Source organism: Olea europaea, unplaced genomic scaffold (genome assembly GCF_002742605.1).
Source record: "Olea europaea var. sylvestris unplaced genomic scaffold, O_europaea_v1 scaffold1807, whole genome shotgun sequence".
NCBI classification, from domain to species: domain Eukaryota; kingdom Viridiplantae; phylum Streptophyta; class Magnoliopsida; order Lamiales; family Oleaceae; genus Olea; species Olea europaea.
This window is the reverse complement of record NW_019235819.1, coordinates 93,288-121,068: the sequence shown is the minus strand read 5'-3', so window position 1 is coordinate 121,068 and position 27,781 is coordinate 93,288. Positions and strand designations below refer to the sequence as shown.

General features: G+C 32.5%; 1 protein-coding gene across 2 annotated transcripts; it reads left to right on the top strand.

Moving 5' to 3' along the window:
- Positions 1 to 5,573: 5,573 nt before the first annotated feature.
- LOC111378378 (tobamovirus multiplication protein 2A-like) lies at positions 5,574 to 21,061 on the top strand. 2 transcript variants are annotated; one of them, XM_023001571.1, is made up of 7 exons: positions 5,574 to 5,773; positions 6,234 to 6,559; positions 16,003 to 16,102; positions 16,631 to 16,711; positions 16,796 to 16,900; positions 18,940 to 19,155; positions 20,659 to 21,061. In XM_023001571.1, the coding sequence occupies exons 2-7, from the start codon at positions 6,321 to 6,323 to the stop codon at positions 20,764 to 20,766; spliced, it is 849 nt and encodes a 282-aa protein (XP_022857339.1). In that variant the 5' UTR covers positions 5,574 to 5,773; positions 6,234 to 6,320; the 3' UTR covers positions 20,767 to 21,061. The 2 variants fall into 2 exon arrangements, with proteins under 2 accessions (XP_022857339.1, XP_022857340.1); XM_023001572.1 differs by having other exon boundaries at positions 5,631 to 5,804.
- Positions 21,062 to 27,781: the final 6,720 nt, after the last annotated feature.

Here is a 27,781-nt window from a genome sequence, read left to right as displayed (position 1 = left end):
CTATTGCTAGAGGCAACTCAACACCAGCAACAAGTTTATTGTTCTCGTTCGAGCATTCTCCTTTGAATACATCCAGGTGGTGAGGAGCGAAGTCATAGAATCGATGCTTGGACTACCAAATTACACTTGTGTTTGACCAATTTCAAGAAGTACACGTTTGGCTGCACATACTTTGCAGTGACAGTTGAGGTAGGTGGTACTAATGCCTTTTTTCCATGCTAATCGTTGTTGATAGTATTTACTGCCTTAGACTCTGCGTCGACCACATGACAAGTTGAAATTAATTTAAAGTGATCCCAACATTTGCTTTTTTTCCCATTTTGTTTTCCTTTTGTATCGAGAATGTTTAGTTCAAGTTCCTCCTCTTATTCCGCTCCGGGAACATCGGCGTCATCCAAATCAAGCCAGATTTGAAATATTTTCGAGAATGAGTACTTCATTTAAATCGAAAAATTCATTCCCAAATTGACTTTAAGGCATTATAGGTGATTTGCTTCCAACATTGAACAAACCCTCAACAAATGAGTGTGAATCCATTTGTGAATTGTGATGAAATTAAAATGTATAGTCGGTATAGTAAGTAATAAGGCTTAACTAAGTAAAAAGTATAGAAAGAAAGTTGATGTGTGTAAGTTTGTGAATTTGTAATTGTAAATTTGTAGTGTGATAATTAAATGAATTGATATCGAATAATTGAAATTGAAGATAGAAATGTAAAATTAAATGTACTATATTGTAGAATTGAGAGAGAGAGAGAGAGAGAGAGAGAGAGAGAATTTTGTATCTAGTGGGCTCACAACCGACAACTGACGGCCCGAGCTGCCCAAGAACCATGCTTTTAGCAGTCGAGCTGAAAGTCAAGTCACTCACAATCAATTATTTATTGAATCATATTATTGAAATTAGAAAATAAAATGATAAAAAAATATCCTAGGTTCTACACAAATAAAGGAAGAAAAGAATATCAACAATTGTTATTTTTGACTCGCAATTCCCAATAATGAATCATCAATCTCATATTCTAAATATGTAAATCTTTTGACATTGTGTTCTTCAATTTTCAAATCTCAAATTGAAATACCAATTTTAAAAACTTGTACGCACACTAAGATCGATGTATTTGTTCCAATTCGTTGTTGCAGAGTGGTCAGAAAAGTCCTATGGTCGGACAAATTGTTAGCAAACGAAACTTCTAAATTCTTCTTCCCAACCAACCGGTCATAGGTATGGTGGGCATACCATAATAATTAATGCATGTTATGAATATTATTTTCTAGGAAACTATTTAAATATCAATCAATTTTCTAATGCCACGCCAAATTCATAGATTATCATTACGTTAATTTGTGATTAAAAATTTAAAAGTAAAATGAATTTACTTATCTTCCAAATGTGTAAAATTTTAAAATTACATTTTTTACTAATAAAAAATCTTTTTAAAATATTGATTTCTGACCTTGAGAAAAAAGATCAATTTCTGAGCTCAATCAAACATGCCTATACCATTAAGTTTAACATCTCCTACTTTTCACAGGCCATAATTCATAAGTGTTAACTCGAAGAATTCTTTTGCTTGTCGGTTATCATACTTTATGAAATGTTCATTTATATATAGTTAAAGAATAAAATCTCATTTGAAAAGTATTTATAAATGGTTGAATTTATAAATAGATGAAAATTTGTGACGAATAAGTGGAACTTTTGAATTCCATGGAATGATGGATAAAGAAATGATTCACCATTTATAAACATTTGACGAACATAGGCTAAGTTTAATTCAAATTGGGCCTACTATAGGGTTAAGTTGACCAACTTGTCTCAAAATCTAGTAGACGATGACTCTATAAGGTACATACATATTTTGGTTCTCCTTTCGTTTTAGTTCCAATATCAAAAATTCAATAATTATTATTATTAGAGTAGGGAGCTGAATTTTTGTTTGGCTCGATCCAAAAACCTCACACTACAACACGTGATGAAACTAAAACTATGAAAAGGTTTTCATCGTGTTTTTTGGAGTGGCTATCCGAAAAAAAATCTATCTTTTGTACTGATTTTTGATATTGTGAATTTTCTTCTTCTCTACTCGTGGTTTTTTATTTTTTCTGTCTAGGATTTTCGCTTAAATTTGTATGCACTTGTTCTTATTTTTATTTTTCTATTACCTATTCTCGCTTTTTCGTAACAAATTTAATCACATCTTGTATTAAATCGAAAGCTACTAATGAAGGGAACAAATTTCTTTTAACCTTTAAACATAGACAATTGACGATTCCGAAAAGATTAACTAAAGAAAGAGAGAAGCCCTGCTATAAAAAATATTTTTAAAATTTATTTTTCATTTTGTATCAGTGCTTTCAATAATAAACTTGATAAAGAGGAATTGACGCTGATGGTGGTAAAAAATTGGAGTCTAAAGAAAAATCGATCTGGGTAATCAAACATAATTTTTAACGTCATTTATTTTGTAATATAATTATTTTTCCATAAAATAAATCTTAATTTACTATCTAGAAATTAATTCTTAAACACAATCAAATATGTTGTTTTTAAATCCAATAATGAGTCTGTAAACTGTCGATTGCTTGGTTAAGTTTTTAAATACTTATAAGTAATAAGTTCGAAAAATATGAGATTAAAATATAGATAAAAGTTATGAATCCTACAAAATCAACTTATAAGCAATTATATATAAGTAGGTACTAAAATGTGTTGGAGATGAGGTAAAACAAAAAAATTACCCCAGTTCATAATAATTTTTCAATAGTCAAATGTTGGCAGCATAAAACAGCTGGAAAAAAAGTAAAAATAAAAACAATGAAAGTACTTTGAGAGTAAACTTATAATAATTTACAACAAAATAAGTCAAAAGATTTTAAAGCGTTAAAAAAATAGCATTTTGACCATTTAATTCAAAGATATTATCATAATCGCAATTTTATCGTAAACGTGGAACATTAGTTACTGTAGGATTGTCAATATCAGATGAGTAATTTTCATTAGTTTGGGAGACAAAATTATGACATTTGAAATTAAATTAAAATTCGGCACTTCAATTAAAATAATTTAAAAGTTAGTAACCCAATTAGAATTCTCTTAATACTTACCGTTGATGAAATTTACCTTAGTAATTAATGATTAGTTTTGATCAATTAATTTAATTGAGTGGACGGCACTTTATCAGTGACAATAAGCTTATTTTATGAAAATCTTGTGCGCGTTATTTTTTCAAACATAGCCCCGAGATTTACAAGAGGACATGTGTTTCCCTACTAGGAATTGTCCTCTAAATCTAGTAGGCAGCATTTTATTGAATTAAGCTCATCTATCAGGCCTGCTAGAGGCTCTCCTCTCACGTTCTCTCATCTCAGTGGGTCCCTCATTTTTAAAAAATAGAAAAAAAAATCATATTTCAGGTGTATTTTTTACATCGTTTCAAAAATTAGGTAAATAGTATGACAATTCAAAATTCAGGTATATTTTTAATTTTTTAATTAAAGATAATAAAATCATAGTTAAACAATTCATGGTCACAGATTCATAATTATAGGTTACAAATTTATTTACTGGTCACATATCGTCAAATTAATTGGTCACGGATTATTTCGTGATCACAAATCAAAAATTTTATTGGTTGCAGATTATTTCGAGGTCACGGATCATTTAAATTTAGGTCACATTTTATCTATATATCACATAGGTCACAAATTATTTTTTAGTCACAGATACCCAATGTTTTGTCACAAATCAGCAAAATAGTTGGTTACAGACGGCGAAATAGTTGGTCACGGATTCCAAACACCCCCACCACATATCTCGATCCAGCACCAATCTTGGTCATAAATCACCACCACTCCATCGTCGCTTACACCACATCACCAGATCCTATCTCAATTCCATTCCATAACAATACTTGATCACAAACACTACTCGTCACAACACCACCACACGCAAACCACCACCAAGTCTCGCTGGTTGCAATGTTTTTCTCACCAAACACCCAACCTGATATTGATCCACCACTAATTTTTTGCCTCAAATCAGTTAAAGTTGGTCATAAACGCCTAATTGTTGGTCATAGACACCCCATATATCACTGCCACCGCAACAACCATTATAATCAAACGGTTCATACCACCACCGATCCACACCACCACTGTAATCACACGGTTCACACCATCACCGATCAATCACACACCAAATTCCAAACCATCAATCGCGACATCACTAGATCGCGAGTGCCTTGCGCACTACATGTGACCACCACCATCATCTCCACCACCACTACAAAACACCACACAATCAATCTCCGCCATCGTGCACAGTTGCACTTTGAGCAAACACTGATGAGGTGCTCCTCGAATAGCGGCAGCACTGCCCTTGCGAATAGTAGGCGAGGCGCAAATAGAAAAGGCAGCCGCCAAGCAGAGAGTCCTCACAATGTTGGAGCGCCACCAAGCACATACATACCTCTAGCATGTGTCTCATCGTAGAAAGCCGGATTTGCAGCGGCTGAGACATGAAGGGGTCACAGGAGAAGAGAGTGGAGAGAGAGAGTAGGGTTTTTTTAGATGGTATTGGGATGAGTTTGGAATTGAATTGGGATTGGTTGATATATTTTATTATTAGTAATTAAACTAATGCCTGGATATTGAATAAAAAACTTTTCCATTTAATTTTTGTACTGTGATCTTCAAATATCTGGAATTTTGTAATTTTCCCTTAAAAAAATACCCCCAAAATACACACCCCACGCCCCAAATGTGAGATGAAGTGCTCTACCAAGCCTGTTCCATTTTATTACTAGAATTCAGCTTCTTGAATAAACTAATAAATTATTCAAAATATGCATGCTCTGGCAAGTTATTCCTCTAGTGATAAGAAATATACGAAGCATATATTAAAAACTATGCTCTTGTTTGACTCATATTTATAAATTATTTTAAACACTCAAATCACTTTTTATTCACAGATTTCGAAAAATTTATATGTATTATCCACTTATCTATCATTTTATTTTTATTTATCTATGATGAAATAAGTTATAAATAGTTCCCAAACACATCGTATGCCCATACAAAATAATTGTGTTCATGAAATTTAAAAAAATCCATATGATCATTAAGTGAGTTATCGATTAACACATTTATTAGCTATATAACAACAACAACTCATGTTTAAACTATTTGAAGTATGAGTTGCTTCACACTAACATAAGTTCGATTGTTTTGTTTAACCGTAAGGTTTTTTCTTAATTGTGAAATGCATGATTCTGTATACTATTGAAATAAAAAAATTTAATTTTTAATCATATTTACAACACATAAAGTTAAAACTCTAGCTCGTGTTTGGTAGAAATTTTAGTGTAAGTTAAAATTTACAATTAATTTTAATGACATATTTTATGAGATTCACAGTTTTTCAATGGCACAATTCATTTAGTTTTATTAAAAAATTAATTTTGATCCCCACCAATTTTAATTTTGGTGTTTCATTGAAAATATAACCTAAAAAATGTGTGTGTGTGTGTGTGTAGAAATCATATATGAACTACAAAGGATAAAGAAATAATTGCAAGTAAAATGATTAAAAAACGAATAGATTATAATAATTTGAACGGGCACTTACATGGGCAAAAGCGGGTGTGCCCGAATCAACAGCCACCTGGCGACAACGCAAAAGCCATTCCAAACTTTTATCATTCCAAATCTCGAATCGCACGGATTGACCCTCTTTGTCGATCCACAATTACTCAAAATTATAGCTCTTGTGGGTGCGAGCTCTTTCCTGATTCCTCTTTTCTGGTGTTAGATTCGTTTATTATTGTTGAATTCTGTTCTGTTATTGTTTTTTATTCTTTCTACTTGCTTTCTTTCAATTTGAGTACTTATTTGTTAAAACTTGGGTTGGACTTTTACTTTTTTTTTTCCCCTATTAAAAATCCGATGGATTGCTTCTTAATTCGTCGATCGAGCTATTGAATTGTATAATTGTTGTTAGTCCAGCCCTGACTTATGAGCATTATTACTTTATTTTGGGTTGTTGACAGAAAAAAAGATTTCTGGAAGAAATTCCGTCATTTTCAAATCTTGATAGCTTCGGTTTTTTTTTTTTTTTTTTTTGGTGGGATCTTCTGCTTTTCAAATTTAGGCTATACAAGTTTAAGGACTTTTACTTTGTTTTAGTGAAATCCATTTATTGATAATGAATTAACTGGTGGATTTATGTTATAGGAAGTGGAGGAGCTCATTTGATGTGTAAAAGAGAGATTTCACATACCCGTGGTAAATAAAGGGAATAAATTATAGCGATTGCAGAGAATGGCGTGTAGAGGTTTTTGGGAGTGCTTATTGAAGCTCCTGAACTTCTTGTTAACACTTGTGGGCCTGGCAATGGTTGGTTATGGTATTTACCTCTTTGTGGAGTACAAAAATGCAGCATCTCCTGGTGATGATGTCCCCATCGCACCTCCAGGTGGTGAGATAGTGCAGCTTGGCCGCCCGATGCTCATGGCTGTGTCTTTAGCTGATAGCATTTTCGATAAACTTCCCAAAGCTTGGTACGGTCATCCATTTATCTCTTCTTTCAGTTTTTGATAATTTTGATGCATTTGCAATTTTAAATTAGAATGCATGCTTGAGTTGGTTTTCCAAACTGTGTACACTATTTCTTGTATGTAATTGTTAATACGTTTCACTATTACCTGCATTATTTAATGGTAGAAATCCAAGAACTTTGAATTATATATGAACTGATTTAGAAAGTGAGAAATCTGGAATGACGTAGACAAGTGTGAAAGTTAATGTTTTGGTTTGTGATTCAAGGCGAGTTTGGTATTTTCTTGAGAACGATGGATGTTGTATGTAGCAACCCAAAATTTAACCTTTGAATCATTAACACGGTTCGTAAAATAAAAACTTAACTTTCATAAAATATAACTTTTGTACCAATTACAATATTTGAAAAAGAAGAATTACCAAGTCAAAAAGTAAAATAATAAATTGTTCAATAATATCTTTATTATATCACCAGTGGCTTGTTCCAAACTCCAATGCTTTGAACCTCATTTACCTAAAGGGGACTAATCATAAACAATTAGATGAAATCCCAGTAAGTGAGCCGCATAAATCATATTTCATATTTAGAATTTAGAAAATCTTAATATGCATAAGGAGAATGGGAATTAGAAATCGAACTTAGGTGGTAATAATTCTTCTACATAAAATTACAATGTAGATGGCTTGACACGGAAATTAAGAACCATACTATAATTCCCTTGTGCAGCGCTACTGAATTTGAGTCCTTGAACTTACACATATAGGATGCATATCATATTCATAAGTTGGAATTCTGTATCTTAAAAGTATGAAAAATGATTTAAGATACACGTATGACTACACTTACCTCGTAAATTTGAAGAGGATTTGATAAAGCACGTACGGAAGAACTTGACCTCAAACAACTGTTTATAAATTGTGTAGTGTGCGATAGACATAGCTACACACATATATAGATGTACATAATTATGGTAATCGTGTGTGTGTGTGTGTGTGTGTGGATGGATGGATGTATATGTATATATATATCGGCGCACGTAATCATAGTAGTACTCAATGTTATTAAAATCGGATTGATCCGATTGGTTTGACTGGATTAACTGGGTTGGACCCATAATTGGTCTTGTTTAAAACCTGTGACCAACAGAAATCGTTGAAAAACTTGACAAATCGGATTATTAACAAGGAACCGGTTTAAATGAGTTTTTCGGTGGTTTTGAAAAATAAAAATAAAAAATAGTAGTGGAATGGGTATCTCACTTCTCTTATTTACCCAATGCTCATAGTTAGCGGAAACTCCAAAACAAAAATGTAGAAAGGGGTGCCAAAACTTAATAAATAAAAAAAAGAAAAGAAGAAGAAGTAAAGTTCTGATATGGAAAGCTCAAAGATAAATGTAGAGCAATAACGGCATCTTATCCATATGCAACAACAGCGACGCCTCATCTATAATGGAGCAACACCAACAGCGGGGTATTAGGGATCTGGTAGTGGAAGGTTATATTTATATAGGGGGGATATCTTGGGCTTAATTTTGTTTTAATTTACATATCATCCATTTATTTGGACGAATTTAGTTTTTTTTTTAGGGTAAATGAGTATTCAATTAATTAATAAATGTTATATATAAATTTTTAATATAACATATCATTAAGTTGAAAAAAAAAATGAATATACTTGAATACATGAATTGTTTATATAATTATTTTAATTTCCGGTTCAATCTTGGTTCGACCATTTAATCGTTGACCCTTTCTTTTTTCGGATCGATGTTTGGGTCGGTTCTCAAAATATTAACAATACTATAATTTAACTTAATGCGCTAACTAATTTTTATATTTTCATTTATGATTTCTAATTTAGCTTCTAAACAATCTTTTCTTTTAAAATTTCCTAAGATTTCTAAATTTAAGTAATCTAATCTTTTCATGAACTAATTATCATTTAGACTAGCAAATATTTCTGATACCAATTACGTGCCAATTAAATTAATTTTATTTGAAAAATTCATGGCAAAAAGTCTTATGCGATTAAATTCTATTTGAAAAATCTGTGGTAAAAAGTCTTGTTTTATTTATTTATAGTATAGTTAGAATACGAAGAAAGTGATGGAAAGTCTTTGTGCAAGTTTGAAAAAGTCTTTAAGCGAAATGAAAAAGTCTATCTACTAATTAAGAGAAAGTGATAAATCTTACCAATTGCAAGTTTGTAATTGGTTAAAAGACTTTTTTCACTTTCACTTAATTAATTGTTAAGATTTGTCACTTTCTCTTAATTCATAGATAGACTTTTTCAAACTTGCATAAAAACTTTTCATCACTTTCTATGTAGAAAACTTTACTATAAATAAATAAAATAAGACTTTTTTCACAGATTTTTCGAATAGAATTTAATTGCATTAGACTTTTTGCCATAGATTTTTTGAACATAAATAATTTAATTGATATAAGAGCTATTTGATAGTCTAAAAGATAATTAGTTTATGAAAAGAGTACATTACTAAAATGTAGAAATCTTAGGAAATTTTAAAAGAAAAAATAGTTTAGATAGAGCTTCTTTGATTTGTAATTTTGATAAAAAAATTTAAGTATCTTTTACACTCCGAGGAGGATAAACATCTAAATAGTATTGTAGATTTACTCATAAATTTAGGAGAAATTTAGAAAGGAACAATTCAAATAAAAAGGTAGAAACTTTATTAGAAAATATAAAGACTCTAGAAAGTAATCTAGAATATATTAAATACCGAAATATTAAAAAGAAAATTTAATAATATAGGAGAAACAGATACTAGTCTTAACTTAGAAAAATTGGAAAGTAAAGTTAAAGCTTAGAAAAAGAAAAGTCAATAGATACTAGACAAGATTTAGATAATGTAATAAATGAACTAGAAAAACTAGATTTAGGTAAAACTAAAGAACCTAGTAAATTTAAGAAAACTAAGCGGATCTATACGTAATGGATAAAGGAAAATAAATTGTAGCCAATAGAAGTAAATTAATTGGTAATCCTTTACTAAGAACATTAAGTAGAAAAACGAAATCTGAAATAAGACTAAAATCTCTAATAGATATAGAAGAATAGATAGAAATCTTTAGAGAAAATAAACTAAAATTAGTAAAAACTTTGGACGTATATAAAGAAGGAAATTTATTTAGCCCTTGTTTGATTCTCATTCTTCTGAAAATTCATTTTTTTAAAATTTATTTTCAACCACACATTTTTCAATAAAATAATATTACATGCAAATCCAAAACTTTTCTTTAGATTTTAACCACACATTCTCCATCAATTTACTATTCAAAATATATTATTTCTCTCAAAATGGGGATAAAACAAGGGTTTAGTAAACCTTTAATATATCAGTATTATGGAGAAATATATGTTTCTTGTACATACGAAGATCAATTTATATCCCTATATTTTATAGGAAAAGAATCTTATAAAGAAAATTGTTAATAAAAATCTTCAACGGACTCATTTAGGATTATTGGTCGATATGCAATGTTATTCCTTAACTTTCATTCCCTTGCATTAAGGTCCTAATTTTATAATTAAAGACTATAAAGGATTTTGGGGTATTATAATCTCTCTCTTAAAACAAATTTTCATCCTTGAAAATTACTTTAGTTGTCATCAAACAGTTGGAAATATTTGTAAAATAGAAATTTCTAAAAACGAAATTTTTTTGAAATAGAAGTTTCTAAAAGAGAATTATAAGGTGGTAGGTTCTCAAAATAGACACTTCTCAAAATGGAAGTTTTCTGAAATCGAGGTTTCTAAAAATACAAGTTTCATAATGTAGGAATTCATGAAATAGAGATTTTTGAAATGAAATTTTCTTAAAGTTTTTGAAAATAAAGTTTAGAAAAGATGGGAATTTTCTTAAATTTGGAGTGAGTTGTAATGTTGTTTTCATTTTATTGGTCTGAATAATGCTCAACTAAGTGGCTTTTAGGTGACGAGGGCGGTACAAGTGGTCCACTTAAATTCCAAGCTCTCCTTAAAAGAGTGTCTTTTTGACAAAACCTTTCGGTTTTGTAAATACACAAATCAAGAAAACTCGAATAATAATTATGAATGAAAGTAGGAGTTATAATTTTCCTAATTAAACGCTATTATTAATCGAAAGATTTTCTAAGGTCAACTATTCTCATAGGTCGATATGTATTAACTAGTCTAAAATCACATAATATTGTAAAATTATCTTTCTCATAACTTGTAATACCCATAATGGGCTTTTTGTAATTAACACATATTCATAAAATCACAAGTTATGTTCATATTTTGCTATGTCGCTCTGTCACGAAGTTCATGATTGCTATTTCACATAGCCCTTGATTGAGACACATTCTTCTCAAAATTCATTTTCAACCACATATTCTTTAATAAAATAATATTACACATAAAGTCAAAACTTTTTCTTAATTTTTAATCACACATTCTTCATCAATCACTATTTAAAAACGTATTCGGTCCCTTAAAATGGAGCTCAAACGAGGGCAAAATAAGCTGGTTAACATGACAAATAGCACATACTTAGTTAATCATGCTTTTCACATAAATTCATAAAACTTAGCCAACATATTCAATGTTAATAAATAAACTATTTATGATTATTTTTCTACCTGGTTCAAGGAAGTCAAAGCTTGGAACTTGGCATCGCATAGTGGTGGTCTAAAAAACATTAAATATGTTTCAAAAAAAAAAAAAATTTTAACGTAACCATAAATTCGACTTCTAAAATTTTAACATGAACAATAACTCATGAAAATTCTTTTTTTAAACTGTTTGTAGAAACGTAGATCCGCTTTGACACCAAGTTGTAACGATTCAAAATTTACCCTTTGGATCATTAAAAGTATCATGAAATAAAAACTTAACTTTCATATATATATATATATATAACTTCTGTACCAATTATAATAATCGGAGAAGAAGAATTACGAAGCCATAAAAGTAAAATAGTAAATTCTTCAATAATATCTTTATTATACCATCAGTGGCAAGTTCCAAACTCAATGCCTCGGACCTCAATTATTTAAAGGGGGAATAATTATAAACAAAGAAATGAAATCTCAATAAGTGAGACACAAATTGTATTTCATATTTGAAATTTAGGAAATCTTAACGTATATGAGAATATATGAGAATTAGAAATCGAACTTAGGTGGTAATAAATTTAAGAATCGTACTTAGTTGCTATAATTCTCTTGTATAGCGCTACTAAACTTTGATCTCTTGAACTTACACATATAGGATCTATATCATATTCATAACTTGGAATTCTGTATATTAAAGTATGAAAAATGATTTAACATGTAACGTATAACTACGCTTACCTAGTAAATTTGAAGAAGATTTGATAAAACACGTACGGAAGAACTTGACCTCAAACAAACGTTTAAGAACTTTGTGTGTGTAGTGTAGGACAGTCATAGTTATACGCACAGATATGTAAATGTTCTTAATTATGGTAATCATATAATTAAAATCAATCAGTTATAATTATATATAATTATACATACATAAATGCACGTAATTATATTGATACTATAATTTAAATCAAGCAGCCATAGTTATATATAGTTATACATATATAGATATACATAATTATAGTAATCATACAATTAAATCAATCAATCATAATTATATATTCACACATACATGGTACTTTACTTATTTAGAAAGGAATCTTCCCAACTTATCTTTCAACTTAAGGAATTTTACGTAATTCCATCCAATTTTTCCATATATGTGTATATAGTTCAAGAAATTGCACTTGTAGTCCCTCAACTATTAGTTGATATGCAATTTGATCCCCTAACTTTCATCCTCTTACATTAAGGTCTAATTTTTATAATTAACGACTATAAAGGATTTTGGGATATTATATTGTATGCCTATATTATTTTATGGCAAGCTAATTTTAGTCCAGTGTAGTATTTAAAGAGAGAAACTTGGGTGATTGGAAGCCGTGGAATAACTGAATTAGTAATAAGTAAGGGGTTATTAGAGATATTAGTGATGCAGAATGATTTAAAAGATCAAAGCCAGGTGAGATAAGTGGAGGGATGCCTTTGGGGGTTTACACTGTGTTATTCCTCGTAGATTAATTGGAAGATGTTATTGGACTCCATATATTTGGTGATGGAAATAAACTGTATATTAGCTGAGAGCCTGAGATGAAAATATGTTGTAGATATGTGGTAAACAAAGAAGAAAGAGTCAGAAATGATTATTTTTGTAACTTGTTGAAGGTAGTATCTGTCAGAAAGAAATTCTGGGAGAATCGTTTCAGATGGTTTGTCTGATCAAGAAATGTTTCTGATGCACTAGTTATGGTTGAACCTTGATGAAAATGGACCTAAATGATATGAACTGAGGTAACTGGAGTATCAGGGCCTTTATATAATTCAATTTTTAGATGATTTTTCGTAGTGCAGTGGATCTTAAGTAACTACATAGTTGATGCTCTATGTGCCTTTGTTGAGTTGAGATGATTTCATGGGATGGCAGTAAAAAAACCCGCCCCGCCCTGAATGGGGCAAAAAACCCGCTCCGAACGGGTTGGTGGGACGGGACAGGGCGGCCCCACCCCAAACCCGTCCTGTGAAGGAAAAAAATAAAAAAAAATTAAAAATAATTTTATTTCTAGACAATTCACCCGTTAAAAATTCATTTTGAATTTGTATTTTATTCTCTAATAATAACATAACTTGAAACTTTGAAAATGTAAAAAATTAAACGGGGCAAAAAGTTGCCCCGTCCCTGCCCTGCCCAACCCGGCGAGGTTTGGGGGAAACGCACCGTGCCCCGCCCTGTTGCCATCGCTATTGTCTGAAATGAAAACATCAAATAGCAGTAAATACAATGGGGTTCAGGAGCGAGCATGCAAGGACTGAAGACTATCAATGTCGAGAAAGTGATGTCAGTTAAATGAGATAGCTTCAGATTAATCTTTTGTAGATACCATCCAGAATTGAGTGTGTACGAGTAATTATTATATAGGTGTTTGATTAGGCTTTTGGATCAGTTGACAAGAATGGGGGCCAGCACGGGAATTTGATGTCCCTTTGTGGGCGAGTTTTCATAAATACTCCATAGTGATACAAATTGCTAAGTTATATACTTTGAGCATTGACTGCATTATATTTGGTATTAATTCTTTTAATTGTCATCCCTATACAACTATGCAAGAGGTCTTATTTTTAGTAATTTTATCCACCTCCATTTCATTTATTTCCTTATTTAACATGTGCCACTGGTAGTGTTCTTTTTCTTTCTTTTTTGTAACTTGCCTCATGCATATAGATTTCTCACTCTCATCATATCTGTTTGATGCAAAAGAGTTTTCTTCAGCTGTTGACACTTGACATAGTTGTTAATGGTAAACTTAAGTGTGCCTTAGGCATGCACTTTGATGTTTTAATCCCAAGCTTTAAAAAAGTGTAGAAAAGGTGTTAAAAAGCTCGAGGTGAAGAAAACACATGAAGCTCAAAATTAGCTATTTTGCTAAATTTTGGTGCTTCTCATGTCCTCATTACTAATGAAGTACCATATTTCTCTTAGATTGTTACATGGTTTTGATATTTGGGTGTTAAAATTTGATTGGTCTATGAAATGCATATAAATCTTAATCCAAAATTACCTTGACACTTATTTAACTCGTTTGTAATAAAATTAACTGACATTTTGTTAAAATTATTACAATTCCTGAATTTTATCTACCATATTATGCATTTCTAGATTTTACATCTAGAAATAATATGTGCGTCTCTTTTATGAAGTTAGTCTCTGGGTTTGTGATAAAGCCCCACGATCCTATAGTGCCTTGATGTCCTTTGCTCATTTAATGGCTACGTTGTTGACATTCACCATTGGGATATACACTGTTTTTTATCAAAGTGACAATCTAAGTAGTTTTCCTTCTCGGGTACAGTTGTTTAGCAGTTTTGAATCTTTTTGTCTACCACCTCACTGAGAGACACTAGTAATGGACACTTTATTCCCCGTTCAATTGGCTGCAGTCCAAGATTTCAGTCTTGGATTTTTAGTTAGCAGGGGAAGTTTCTCCTCCCTCCCTCCCTGTTGACTCACAATTGTTACGATCGCTTTTATGTTCTAAACTCAACTCAAACGCTACACTTCCCCTCATCCTGCCCCTGATTAAAAAATTCTTAACGAGGTTGTTGTTTGTGGTATTTTAGTACAGTGTACATTAGCCAGGATAATTATTAGAGAAGGTAGGTTGAGAACCCATTGAAGCATCCTTTTGCCGTAATAATAAAAACTTTAATAACAGAGGGCAATTATTCAATTTGAAAAGTGACCCAGAATAATAAAAAACTAAATAACAAAAGGGCAATTATTCAATTTAAAAAGTGACCCATCATATCAGCTTTTTTGTTAAGAGGTGCATTAACAAGACTTCAACTATTTGAGAGATCTGGGTGTAAGATATCAAAAGCTAGAAAAAGTTAAAACTGCAGGACAGCTTCGGGGAATCACTCGTAAATCCTCCTGAGTGATTTCATGCTGGGGTCTAATACAAGATCAATGAGTTACTAAATTAATTAAGGATATTTTTCCTGAGAAAGTATTATTTTAGCGAGCTTTTCCTAGCTGTTTTGGGTGCTAGTGAACAAATATTTTGAAAACAATGTACGTAATTGTGATGATCAAAATACAGCTCCAATGAAAAATACGGCTCCAAAGAATTCATTGAATGGCATAATCAAATTGTGTGAGTCAACAGTCTTTAAGAATTATCTCGTAAGACCACACACGACGGATTTTCTACTGGTTCTAATGTGGATTTAAATCCCAATGCAGGTCAAGATACTATATGAAGTAGCATCCCCTTGATGCAAATTTTTGAATCAACCTTTTATTACTTATTAGTAGAAAAGATCAATAATTGCGTGGCAGGATCACTCAGTAAAGCAATTATTAACCAATCATTCACTATCATTAAATGGGGTGGATGTATCCTGGTACTATTGTTAATATCCAAGAGGAACTTTCATTCTATTAAATACATTAGTACTGGCAAAATAACTGTAACTTTATCCATTTTCTACAAGTAATTGTCGCTGGTCTGGAGTTTTCACATTTTTGTGATTCTCTTCTTTCTTTTTTGGGTGGGGGTTGGTATGGGGTCTTTCCTGGTGGAAGAGGAAAGCGTACAAATGTTGATGATCTGTAAACTCAGCGAGCCAACTATTTGAAAAACACAGTATTTTGAGCAACTGGTTGATTCCTACACAAATTATGGTGAGAGAGACAGTATGATGTCTGGTGATGCACTAGGTGCTTCATGGCTGATTCATTTTATCTGTAGTCCTGGATGCTGTATCTGTCTTGACATAATTCTCAGAAAAGATAAGTCTTTTAAGAATAATCTTTTACTCAAATGTTTACTTATCACATTTTCTACATGCAGGTTCATATATTCTTTTATCGGAATTGGTGTAATACTTTTTGTCATTTCCTGTTGTGGGTGCATTGGAACAGCTGCACGAAATGGATGCTGCCTCACTTGCGTATCCTTTGTTTCTGATGATGTATAAGGAATTTTGACATGATTTTGCCCTAATCTCTAATATCCCTTGGATTGAATACTTGTGCTATTATCATACTGGGTTAATGATGATACCATCTTAATTAATGTGGTTTTTGCCGTCATTCTGAAGCTTTTGTTTAGTTGGTGAAGAGCTGTAACGGTAAAAAATGTAATTCCAATTTGTTAGCAGCCTCTTCGAACCAATATGTTAACTTTTTAGACCTACCACAGGCTTTTCCAGCTAGGTCACCAATATCCAAGACAATATTTGGAGATTCAATTTTTCCCTTTGCTTATGATGACATCTTTTCTACGAAATATGGTCTTTTAACCATTAATGAGGACGTTTAATTCATATTATCTGTATACCAATATTTTTCTGTGGTATATATTTAATTGGATAAACACTTCTAGATTGTGAAAGATGTGGATTGTGGTGGATATGTGCATCTGGGTTCTTCTGTTTATTCTTCTTCATAAGTGTGATGGGTTCCTTAAGGTAATAAAGTATGCAGTATTGCTGATCTTGTTGATCTTGATTGAACTGGGATTAGCTGCTTTTATATTCTTTGACAAAAACTGGAGAGAGGTAAGTCTTGTTATATCGGTTATCTTCATATCTTCAGTTCGGAAACTTTTAGTGAATTTGGTTACGTTTATATATACTGCACAGGAAATTCCGACTGACAAAACTGGCAATTTTAATATGATTTATGAGTTTCTGGAGAAGCACTGGAAAATTATCAAGTGGGTTGCTCTCGGTGTTGTTGTATTGGAGGTAAGGTCTTGGGGTGGTATTTTGCTTTATTATATAGTTGTCTATGGTTGATAATTGCTGTTAAGTACTTGGTAATCGTGTTGCACCTTTCCAATCCTTTGCTGAGTTATTACTGGGAAGCTCTCAGTTATTTCTTTGACCAAAATTTGTGATTCTAAGTTCTGTTTTCTGATAGAAGTTGAAAATATGAACAAGTTTCATATGAATAATTTCATGCATTTTTTTTGCCATGAACATGCATCCGAATCTCAGAATGTTAACATGTGTGGATTCTCCATATATATGCACTACTCTTCACTTCCAAAAGATGGCTTTGTAGAGATCATAATCCACACTACATCACCTGACCATTGGCATGATCACATATTCCAATTCAACTTCAGGGTGGCTTCAATGCCTACCAGCAGGGCTAACATGTTCCCAGAATTAGTATCCAGAGGGAGGGGTGAATAGATGCCAAATATATATAATAAGTGAACTCAATTTAAACACAAATATTCCCAGGTATGCAACAGAAAACTAATTACAAAATTTACAAATTTAGATGTTTATGAGAGCATAAGCAAAAATAAGGTTCAGAAACTCCAACGAAAATTAATGGAAGTCTTGGTGTGTGTTTTATTTCCAAATATTCAGTTTTGGTATAAAAACGAGGGTATATTTCCCAAAAGCAAAGTTCAAAAATGCATGTAAGTTTTTCTTTGCATAAACATGCACAAATAAATTCACAATCATCCAACAAAACGCTGGTTAGATAAATATTAACTGGTTAAATTTTGGCTGACTGGAGGTTTAAAGTGGTTCGATCAAATCAATCTATGGCACCCATCTGTGATGGTTGGGAATTGATTTTAGCCTTTCTACTACCGAAGTATTAACTATCTCGTTTGTTTGGTTGGTATAGGAAATCTAGCTTACGGTACTCGATCTTTTCTTGTTTAGAGTTGGGAAAAGATTTTTCAATGCAGCAATAACACCGTGATTTAAATTTTCTTACAGCATTAAATAACATTCATCCCAGCATAGAAACCATTTTTTGGTGTAACGGTCTTCACTGTATAAACAGATATCTCAAATGATACGATGAAATCTCTGTGGAAATTATTTTCAATATGGAAGTGTATGGACTCAAAATAATATTACTGGTTGGCTCAAGTAGAAGGTATGTTATATTTAGGTTTCTGTTTTCTGTGTATATGCAACATTGGCATTTATAGAAATCCTCCAAAGAATGACTCTCGGTTATGAAAAGAATTTAACATTTTAATCACTGAAAAGATGAAGTGGTTAACATTTCAAGAATGTCTCATTTTTCATCTATTTTTCTCTGTGGTTTCAATTCAGAAAAGTGAGGTTCTCTCTGTGTGCACGCGTGTGTGCGCGTGTGCACGGTCGAGAGAGAGAGTGTGTGTGTTGGGTTGTGTTGTGTTGGGGTGGGGTAACTGTGAATCCTGAAACCTTGTGCATGAACTTTTGAAAATTAAGCATCATAGCCAAAGCATATATAGATTCCTTGAAATTCTTGTTCTCCAATCTCAAATCTTCTGTCAAGTGGTTCTGAATTTGAGTTTTCTAGGTATTATTGGACTTTAGAAGTGGCTTTAGGAACTTTATTCCTCTGAACTGGCCTCCAGTTGGATAGTGATATCTTACGAAGATCTTCCTACTTGGACCTTCAGGCATAGGTCCATGTATCCAGTCAGATCATATGCTGACCGAGGGATTTCCCTCGTGGAACCTTTTGAGTTGGAATGTTTGAACTTTGTCCCTTGATCTGCAAAAGTTTTATTGGGAGTTATCACACCTGGCTCAAGTTATAATTTCATATTTTCACTGTGACACATTCAACATCATTACTGCAACTTGTATGTTTTATAGTCAAAACTTGGTTTAGATTTTCAAAGTGATCATTTAAGACTCCTTTAACAAATAATTATGGGGATTCTAGCCATGAATTAAATAGGCTTGAATGGCTGACCTCAAAGTGCTGTGAATTTCTTGCATTATTTTTTTAAAGTTACGCTCCCCTGAAATTGCAGGCTCTTGTATTTTTATTAGCACTTGTTGTAAGGGCTGCCAACAGACCAGCAGATTATGATAGTGATGATGAGTATATAAGTGGCCCCAGGCAACAGATCCGGCAGCCTTTGATCAATAATAGGCCAACAGTTACCGCCACAGGCGTGCCTGTTACTGGTACCCTTGATCATCTTCCAAGTAGGAGTGATGCTTGGAGCACACGTATGAGGGAAAAGGTACATAACGTTATATTTCTTCCTTTGCCTTGAAATGTATGTTCTGCATTTTTTTTCCCTGCTAGATGTTGAACGATTGTTGATATTTCTTAAATCATGGTTAATGCGTGAATATGAAGAACAAAACTCACAATTCTCACTTTGTTCTGCCATTCAGAATCCCAGCTGGAACCTGCTAGCGTAGGTTCTACTACTATTTTTTATTTTTTCCCCACTTGTTGGGGGAGGGGTGTTGGTCATATCAATTGCAACAACCTTTTGAACAGTTACATTCAAAACCAAAGGATGCAAAATAAGAAAAAGAACAGCGAATTAAAAAGATAGATATTCATTAAGAAACCCAATTATGTGTTGAACCATTTGTTTCGAAACCTTTTGAAAGCTTGAACTATTAGAGATAGCCATATGTATACCATTTAAGTATTGTCGTCAACATGCTCCCTCGAGTGTAAGTCTTACACATGCGCAATTTAATGTGTGGTGTCACAAATTGATCTTAGGATCTTTGCATACTCTGTGCTACATTGAACCACTTATAATAAAAGAGGTGTATATTTTTTAAATATTGTCTTCAAAAATATGTTTCTGTATAGCTCTCGTGGGAACTCCTAAAAGCTTAAATATGTGTTTTTATCAGTGCACCAATGAGAGAAAACAAGGATATTGTTATTTTTATACTGTGAATTTTTCAAGTCTCTACAATGAAATCGTGATCCATTCTGAATTTCCACTTATTTTCTCATAACTTGCCCTCAGCATTATAAATTTGGGAGGCAGCAATGTTAAAACATGGTGTGGGAGCGCAAATATTTGCTTAGAGCATGTTGAAAAGGTCATTTGACCTCTATAATTATGCGGAGAGTTTACTTGATGATATTTTGCGGATGAGTAGATGAGACGGTGCAGTTTTTTGGGTTTTTTAAGCAGAATAAAGGGGCTAAATGACATGGGTATCAGCAGCTGAACACAACTATAGGGTGTTAACTGCCTCGATATTCTATGGGGATGTATACATCCATGTATGCATGTAGAAAGATTCTTTAGATTAGTTCTTATACTGAGCGATTGAGGATTTCAGTTTGGTTTCTATTTTAATTTGAAAACAACTGCAAGACTGAAACGGGCATAGGTCATCTGTACCTGACTTCTACAATAATGTTATCTTGATAATTTATTCCCCTTGCTTATTTGGGGCTGTGGTATTATTTTTTATCTGGTACACAGTATATTAACTATACATTCCATAGATAGCCTTGTTTGATTCCCATTTTTCTCAAAATAAATTTTTCTTTCTTCTTTCCAATCTCACATTTTTCAATTAAATAATATTACACGTAAATTATAAAGCTTTCCTTATTTTTTATCCACACATTTTCCATCAATCTACTATTCCAAAATGTATTTGCTCAATTTAATGGGGCTCAAACAAGTCCAATTGAGTGCAGCTTTTATTCATAAATTCTATAGTTCATGTCTAATCACTTTCTGCTCCCTGTAAATCAGTATGGGCTTGATACTTCAGAATTCACATACAATCCATCGGAGTCGAACAGGTACCAGCAAGCTGCCGCACAATCATCAGAGGAAAGGAGCCGTTGTACCATAATGTGATGGTCATTCTCAATTTGCATAAATTGTAATTGTGCTTGTTTATGGAAACTGATGTGATTGACTAGTATGAGGTCTTTGGATCTTCAGACTGTTCTTTCTGCAGGGTCTGTATGCAAAAGAAAAAGAAAAAAAAACTGAGTTCTAAGAAGCTGCACTTAGTTTCTCCTCTCTGTTTCATTATTGAGAAATGGACGATGTTGTTTTGTTTGGTTGAGTATACTTATTTTCATGGACCATATCTTTGCTATCGGTTCTATGGTTATTATCAAGGCTCGAGAACTGAACATTCCACTTAGCACTGTTTTACTTGCTCTAATAATGGTCAGCTTTCTCTTAACTGATAGCAACTGGTTTTGGTTGTTTATCTGCATATTGTGCGTAGGATGGAATGCTAGTAAAATTTTGTTGTGTTCGCCAGTATATGTAATTTCAGATTCTCTCTATTTTCATAGCAGTATAATATTGGGAGTAGGTGGAATAATTAAGGGCATGTTTGGCATGGCTTCAACTTTCTGTAAAAGAGCTTTTGGAGGAAGTTGTCTTTATTTTTGTTTGGAAACTAAAGAAGTGCTTTTAAAGGAAATCTAATTGGATCGACTTCTTCTAAAAGCTTTTTTAATTAGAAGTATTTTCACAAAATTATTCAAACGTGTTTAAAAACAACTTTTGGGTCTCAAAAACACTTTTTGAGTTTTTAAAAGTCATGCCAAACTGTCCTAAGCCTGGCACCACAAATGTTTCTAGGCCTTAAAATCGTATGTGGACTGATTGAATGAAAGTTCTGTCTCCATCTGATGGGATAAGAATGTTGGAGCTTCACTCAATCCTTTGAATGCCGTAGTAAACTATTTTTCAGTCCCGAGGCATTTACAGTGAAGATGAAAAGAAGCCTGGTTTGGAGCAAATTTTGTTTTACTAATTCGGTGTAGGTGATATTCATGTATTCGACAAAGATGATATTTTTGTTTTAGCCATGCCAAGGAATGATATACAGATGGTAATTTGAGTGAATGATTTCAAGAAGCACAATTTGTACAAGGAATTTTGATTTCCATCCATATCAGCATTTTGTATAGAGGAGAGCCTACCCATGATGAAAAGTTTTGGTTATTCTGATCTGCCTTCTTACCATTGTGTTTTGACTTGGGTTATCCTTGCTTAAATTTGCAATTGATTCCAACCTAAAGTATCATGGCAAAGAACCATGTCAAGGACTTGGTTCAAAATTTTGATGTATTTACCACTTATAATTCAAAGACTTCGGACATGAACGTGGACTTTTCGCTTTCTTTGTTTACGTAGGGGGAATTTTGGACCGCATGAAGAAGTATTTGGAAAATAAAAATTTTTTTTAGGTCAAGAATTTAAAGGCATTAATAGATGTTCATGGATATGTTATAATCGAGAAAAAAATATTTGAAATTTACCAAAAATTTGATAATCAATTTCTTATCTAGTCTTTTGGATTACAAACTTCATACTTTTATTTTTAAAAACTTGATGCTTTTAACCTTTTATGATATTTTTCATAGTCAAGATTACATTGTCGCGTCGACATCAATTATAATTAATAATATACAAATTTTTAGATTGGGCGGACCAAGAAAAGATGAAGAAAATAAAATTTCAAATTCTGTCCTTTCTCCATTGTAGTCTTATGCTTGTTCATTTATTCTCTCTCTGTTCCCCATGCTAGTCTAACGCTCGTGCGTTGCATAGACTATGTTATTTTTAAGGTAATATTAGCGTGTTGGATATTAGCGAAATTATTTTGAAAGTTAAGTAAGTTTTCATCTAAATCTATGGTATTTAGACACAATTTGTAAATAAAATTCATGGCTGAATTTATTCTAAGAGGGTGTTTGGTAGGAATTTTTATGTAAAAATGTATTTTTGAATAGTAAATTGATGGGAAATGTATGGTTGAAAAATAAGAAAAAGTTTTTGATTTACGTGTAATATTATTTTAATAAAGAATGTGTCGTTGAAAAGAAGAAAGAGAAAAATGCATTTTGAAAAAAATGGATGCCAAACAGGGCCTAAATAACATATTCCTAAATGTCATTGTGCTTGTGTGAGATTCTTTTAGGTATAGAGGCCTTCGAGTGCACATGAACTAAGGTACATATTTGATATTTTAGTTACAAAAGATGATACATATAAAATCGCATGAACATGGGATTGGATATATGCACAATCTAAATAAGTTTATGTCTAATGAAATAACTTCGTGAATCGAATACTACATGTAAAATACTTATGGACAGATTAGCTTCATATACTTATACATGATCAATACACCAAAAATAGGAGTAATCAATACAAAGAAAGGAAAGAATGCTTTCTGCAGAAAAGAGAATATTTAAAATATGAAAGATATATCTCCCAGGCAAAGCAGCCAAGTCAGAAAATTGGAGAGGAGTAATCTTAAATTATTTTCAACAAGAAGAAAGCAGCTCGTAAGTTGAACAACTACAAGAAATAATAGCAATTGAGTTTTCATTTAAGAAACTTCAAAACAAACCTGTAATCATACCGAAGGTTGCGAACCAAGAGGCTTGTAGGAAGGCCTCTTTAATGACTCCTGTAGTGGCATGTTGCGCTTGGGCTTCGATTCATTGACACAAGCTGTTTATACCAATGATATAGTAAAATTGTAGGACACGAGAACAGCTCATACCCGCTCGTCCAGCTTTCTTTGCAGCATCGAGCTTTTCTGCCTTGAATAGAGGATTAGAGTATGAAATCTTATGGATGACTTTTATCAAATAGCCAGAATGACACCCATAAATTGATGAAAATGTGTCGGACATATGATACTTAATGCATTCCTTTAAACCATGTCTTGCTTAGGAGCGACATAATTCAAATAGAAGTCAGAAAAGGAAGAGGAAGAGTTACTTGGGACTAGGGATGTCAATGGGTCAAGTCGAGCCGGCTCGACCCGTAAACTCACAAGCTCAGCTCGTGCTCGTGGCTAACTGAGCTCATGGCTCGTTTTGAACGAGCGGAGCTGAAGCTTGGCTCGATCATTTTGGGCGAGCTCGGCTCTCGTGGGCTGAGCTGAGCTTTGGCTCGCGAGGTCGTCAATTTTTTTTATTATTTTTTTTAAATATAGAAAAACAAAAATAATTTAATGAAGATAATTTTTTTTTTTTTTTTAAAAGTGTTAGAAAAGCACAAATAATTTAATACATTTTTTAAAAAATAATTTAATGAAGACATTTTTTTTTTTTAATTTCTATCATATTGTAATATTTTCTATAAAGTATAAAATATTTATGTAATGAAGACGAATTATTTTTTGAAATACATTTTTTTGATTTCTTTTTAAAGTAAATAAAATGTAAACCCTCCTCCTTTATCCGGGCTTAGGATTGGCTATATCAATTTTAAGTAGGTAAAGTTAAAAAAAATGCACACGAACAACTTGTTGTAACGTGTACAATTTTTTAAAGAAAATTAAATTTAACAATTAAAAATAAGAAATTTTGATTAATATAATTAAATCAAATATCACTTATCTAACGACGTGCAATTTCAGCATATTTATCTTGTAGTCGAAAATGAGCATCCTTCCGATTCTTCACACACATTAGCGCTTTCAAAACATCTTCTTTTAGCCGGTTCCTGACATCGATCAAAACCCTTTTACCTGCACTAAAAGCAGACTCAGAAGCAATAGTGCTAATTGGAGGTGTCAGCATATATTTCGCAATTGTAGAAACAATTGACCAACGTCTTTTATACTTCCGTCAAAATTCAATTAGTTCTTCTGAACTTTTTTTAAATATTTTGTCTGTTGACATATTATGATTGAAGCAATCAATTTATTCGATAAGCATCTCATTTTGAGTTGCGGGCGATATTTGATGAGATGCAATTGTAGACGACATGACACTGGATGAACACATTGCAATTGCATTATATCTAAATATATTGATGCCTTGAAATAAATTCATTATTTCGACAACATCTTCTTCAATTTCAGTCGAAGGAGTATGTGCAAAGGGTACCTGAATAACATTCGCACCCATTCGTTCCGCATATAAATCAGACATTCCACATAATGTTTGTTCTAAATTCTTATTGGTGATAGGTGTATCAAGTATTAAGACTTTATTGATTTGATCAATTACGTATTTAGTTCCCGATATATTATATCGGGGGTCCATTGCGCATGCTAAAAGAAACAACATAGAAGTTCTTTCCAATATTTTCTAAATCTTAATTCCATAGCAATTATAATTTCACTAAAATCAAAATCATTTTTATATTTATGAAATGTTCTTGCAATTATATAAAGGTGTTTAAGTACCATACAATTTGTGATATAATAAACGCCCCATAAAATTTTTGTGGTATCATAAAAAGATGTCAAAACTCGTTTAACTTTCAAAGTTAAAACCCAATCGGATTCATTCAACATACCATCGTCATTGCTACTAACGTGTCGATTGTTATAAAAGTAAGTTATTAAATGTTCGAAATCTTCACATGACTTTAATAGTAAGTAAGAAGAGTTACATCTATGGCCTACGTCGCTAACAAATGTTTTGGCAGTCGTCACCCCTAGTTCGGCACAAAATTTTTTAAATGCTTGTTTTCTATTAGGAGAGATCGTAATATATACTAATGATTTCCTAATCCTTTAAAGTTTATCCTTTATATATTTTAAGCTATATTGCACAATTAAATTTAAAATATGGCATACACAACTAATATGAAACAAATACCCACCGAAATCAGGTTGAAGTACCCTACACAATTTATCAACGACTACCTTCTTAATACTAGCATTACCGAAAGTAAAAGACCAAATTTTAATCTCTCAATTATATTCTCCAACAATACAAATAATAGCATTATATATACTATTAGCATTGTGAAGAAACTCAATAATTCTAAAAGTAATAATTTTTTTATACGTGCGCCAAAGTGGGTCTATATAATGTACGGTTACAATTATATATGTTCTTTTATTAACCCCTTCCCATATATTAGAAGTTAAAGATATAACACCCCCATATTGTTGCAAAGTCATAATTAATTGTTGTTTTAAATCATTGAAATATTGCATTGTATCAGAACGAAGAGTGTTTCGATTTACCCTAATGTACTTTGGTTGCAGATATTCTCTCACGAAAGAGACGAAGTGTTGATTGTCGGCAATAGCGAGAGACAACTCAATGCCAGCAACAAATTTCACCATTTCAGTTCGAGTATTGCCTTCGAATACACCCACGTGAATATGGGTGAAGTCGTAGAACCGACGCCTGGACTGCCAAATTGCAATTGTATTTGACCAGCTGGAAGAAGTCCATGTCTGGCCGCACATGCTTTGTAGTGGTGGTTGAAATGGGTGGTATCAATTCCTTTTTGCCATGCCAATCTTTGTTGACAGTATTTACATATTGCCTTAGATTTTGCGAGGCCATCGACGACTTTTTCCATTGAAATCAACTTAAATTTGTTCTAACATTTTGCTTGTTTTTCCCCCTTTCTCTTTTCCCTCGCATTTGAGATGTTTAATTCGACATCTTCGTCCTCATGTTCTTCTCCGAGAACATTAATATCATCAAAATCAATTGAATTGTGGCTTTTATGACCGTGAATGTGAACATCTTCAGGTATGGGTATATCACTTAGACCGACAAATTCATTCGAAAATTGAATTTGCGGTGTCCTATGCGATCACCATGTGGCCTACATCCCATATCTAACAAGCTCTCAACAAATTAGCATTGATCCATTTGTTTGATTGTTTGTGAGGAAATCCAAATATAATAACTAGTAAAAATATATATGTAAAGAGAACTGAGAATTGGTTGAATTGAAATTGTAACTGAATAAACTGTAAAAAAATAAATCGATATTATATATTTTGCACAACAGCACAAGAGAGAGTAAAACTTGATAATTGATATAAAAGAGAGTTGAGAAGTGAGAATGATGTTTTCATATTAAAAAATTTGGGGTTAGGGAGGTATTTATAATAGAAGAGAAGTAAGGGAAAAAATAAAAAAGTTCAGTGACCAAAACGGTCACTGAAAAATTCAGTGACCCGTAACGGTCACTGAATTTCAGTGACCGTTTTGGTCACTTTTGGACGAGCCACGGGCTCGTGGCTCGTCCCTATGAGCGGCTCACACTTTAGGCGAGTTGAATGGGCTCGACTCGCTCTTGGGCTCGTGATTTTACGAGCCCGAGCCACTCACGAGCCCCCATTTTGACGAGCCGACAAGCCGCTCATCCCATTTGAGATCCCTACTTGGGACGTAAACATGCAAAGCAAATTTTCCATCAATGTGAGGAAAGCTATGGGCTCGATTGGGTTGATTGTTTTGTCATGACCAATCAAATGTGGCTTTGATAAACAAAATACCAATCAATTGGTGGGCATAAGAAATAAATACTAATATGTAAAAACAATTACTGATAAAATAATTATTTAGTGAATTTGAGGGTTGGGGAAGATGAAGAGGAAGTGGAGGGAGAGTAGAGGGTGATGTATTCAGTTTGGGCAAATAGAACCATCAACTCTCCTGTGTATGGCTGGAGAACATTTATCAACAAGAAGATTTATGTGATAAGCTTAAAATAATGAAAAATTTAGGGAATTTTACCACCTGAATTTTACATTTGTGCACCTTTGCTCACACAATGTATTTTACTAGCTGGATTTAGGTAGGGAAGTCAACGAGCCGAAACTCAAGGTTTGGATAAAATTGGGTAAAATTGAAATGGGCTTTTTTTGGTCTGAAGGCTTTTTCGTTTATATCAAACTTAAGCATTCCAAAGTATACAATAGAAATTCGCATACAATCCTGAAGACTTTTTCATAAAATTAAAATTGCTAAGCATAAAATATATAATAAACGGTTAAAAGAACACGGTTTTGAGCTTGTTCCAGATAATTGACATCAAAAGTTGTATTGCAATTTCACATTTAATCTATGTTACAGAAAGGGATCATAGAGAAAATAAAAGATGTAACATATATTTACTTTTAGCT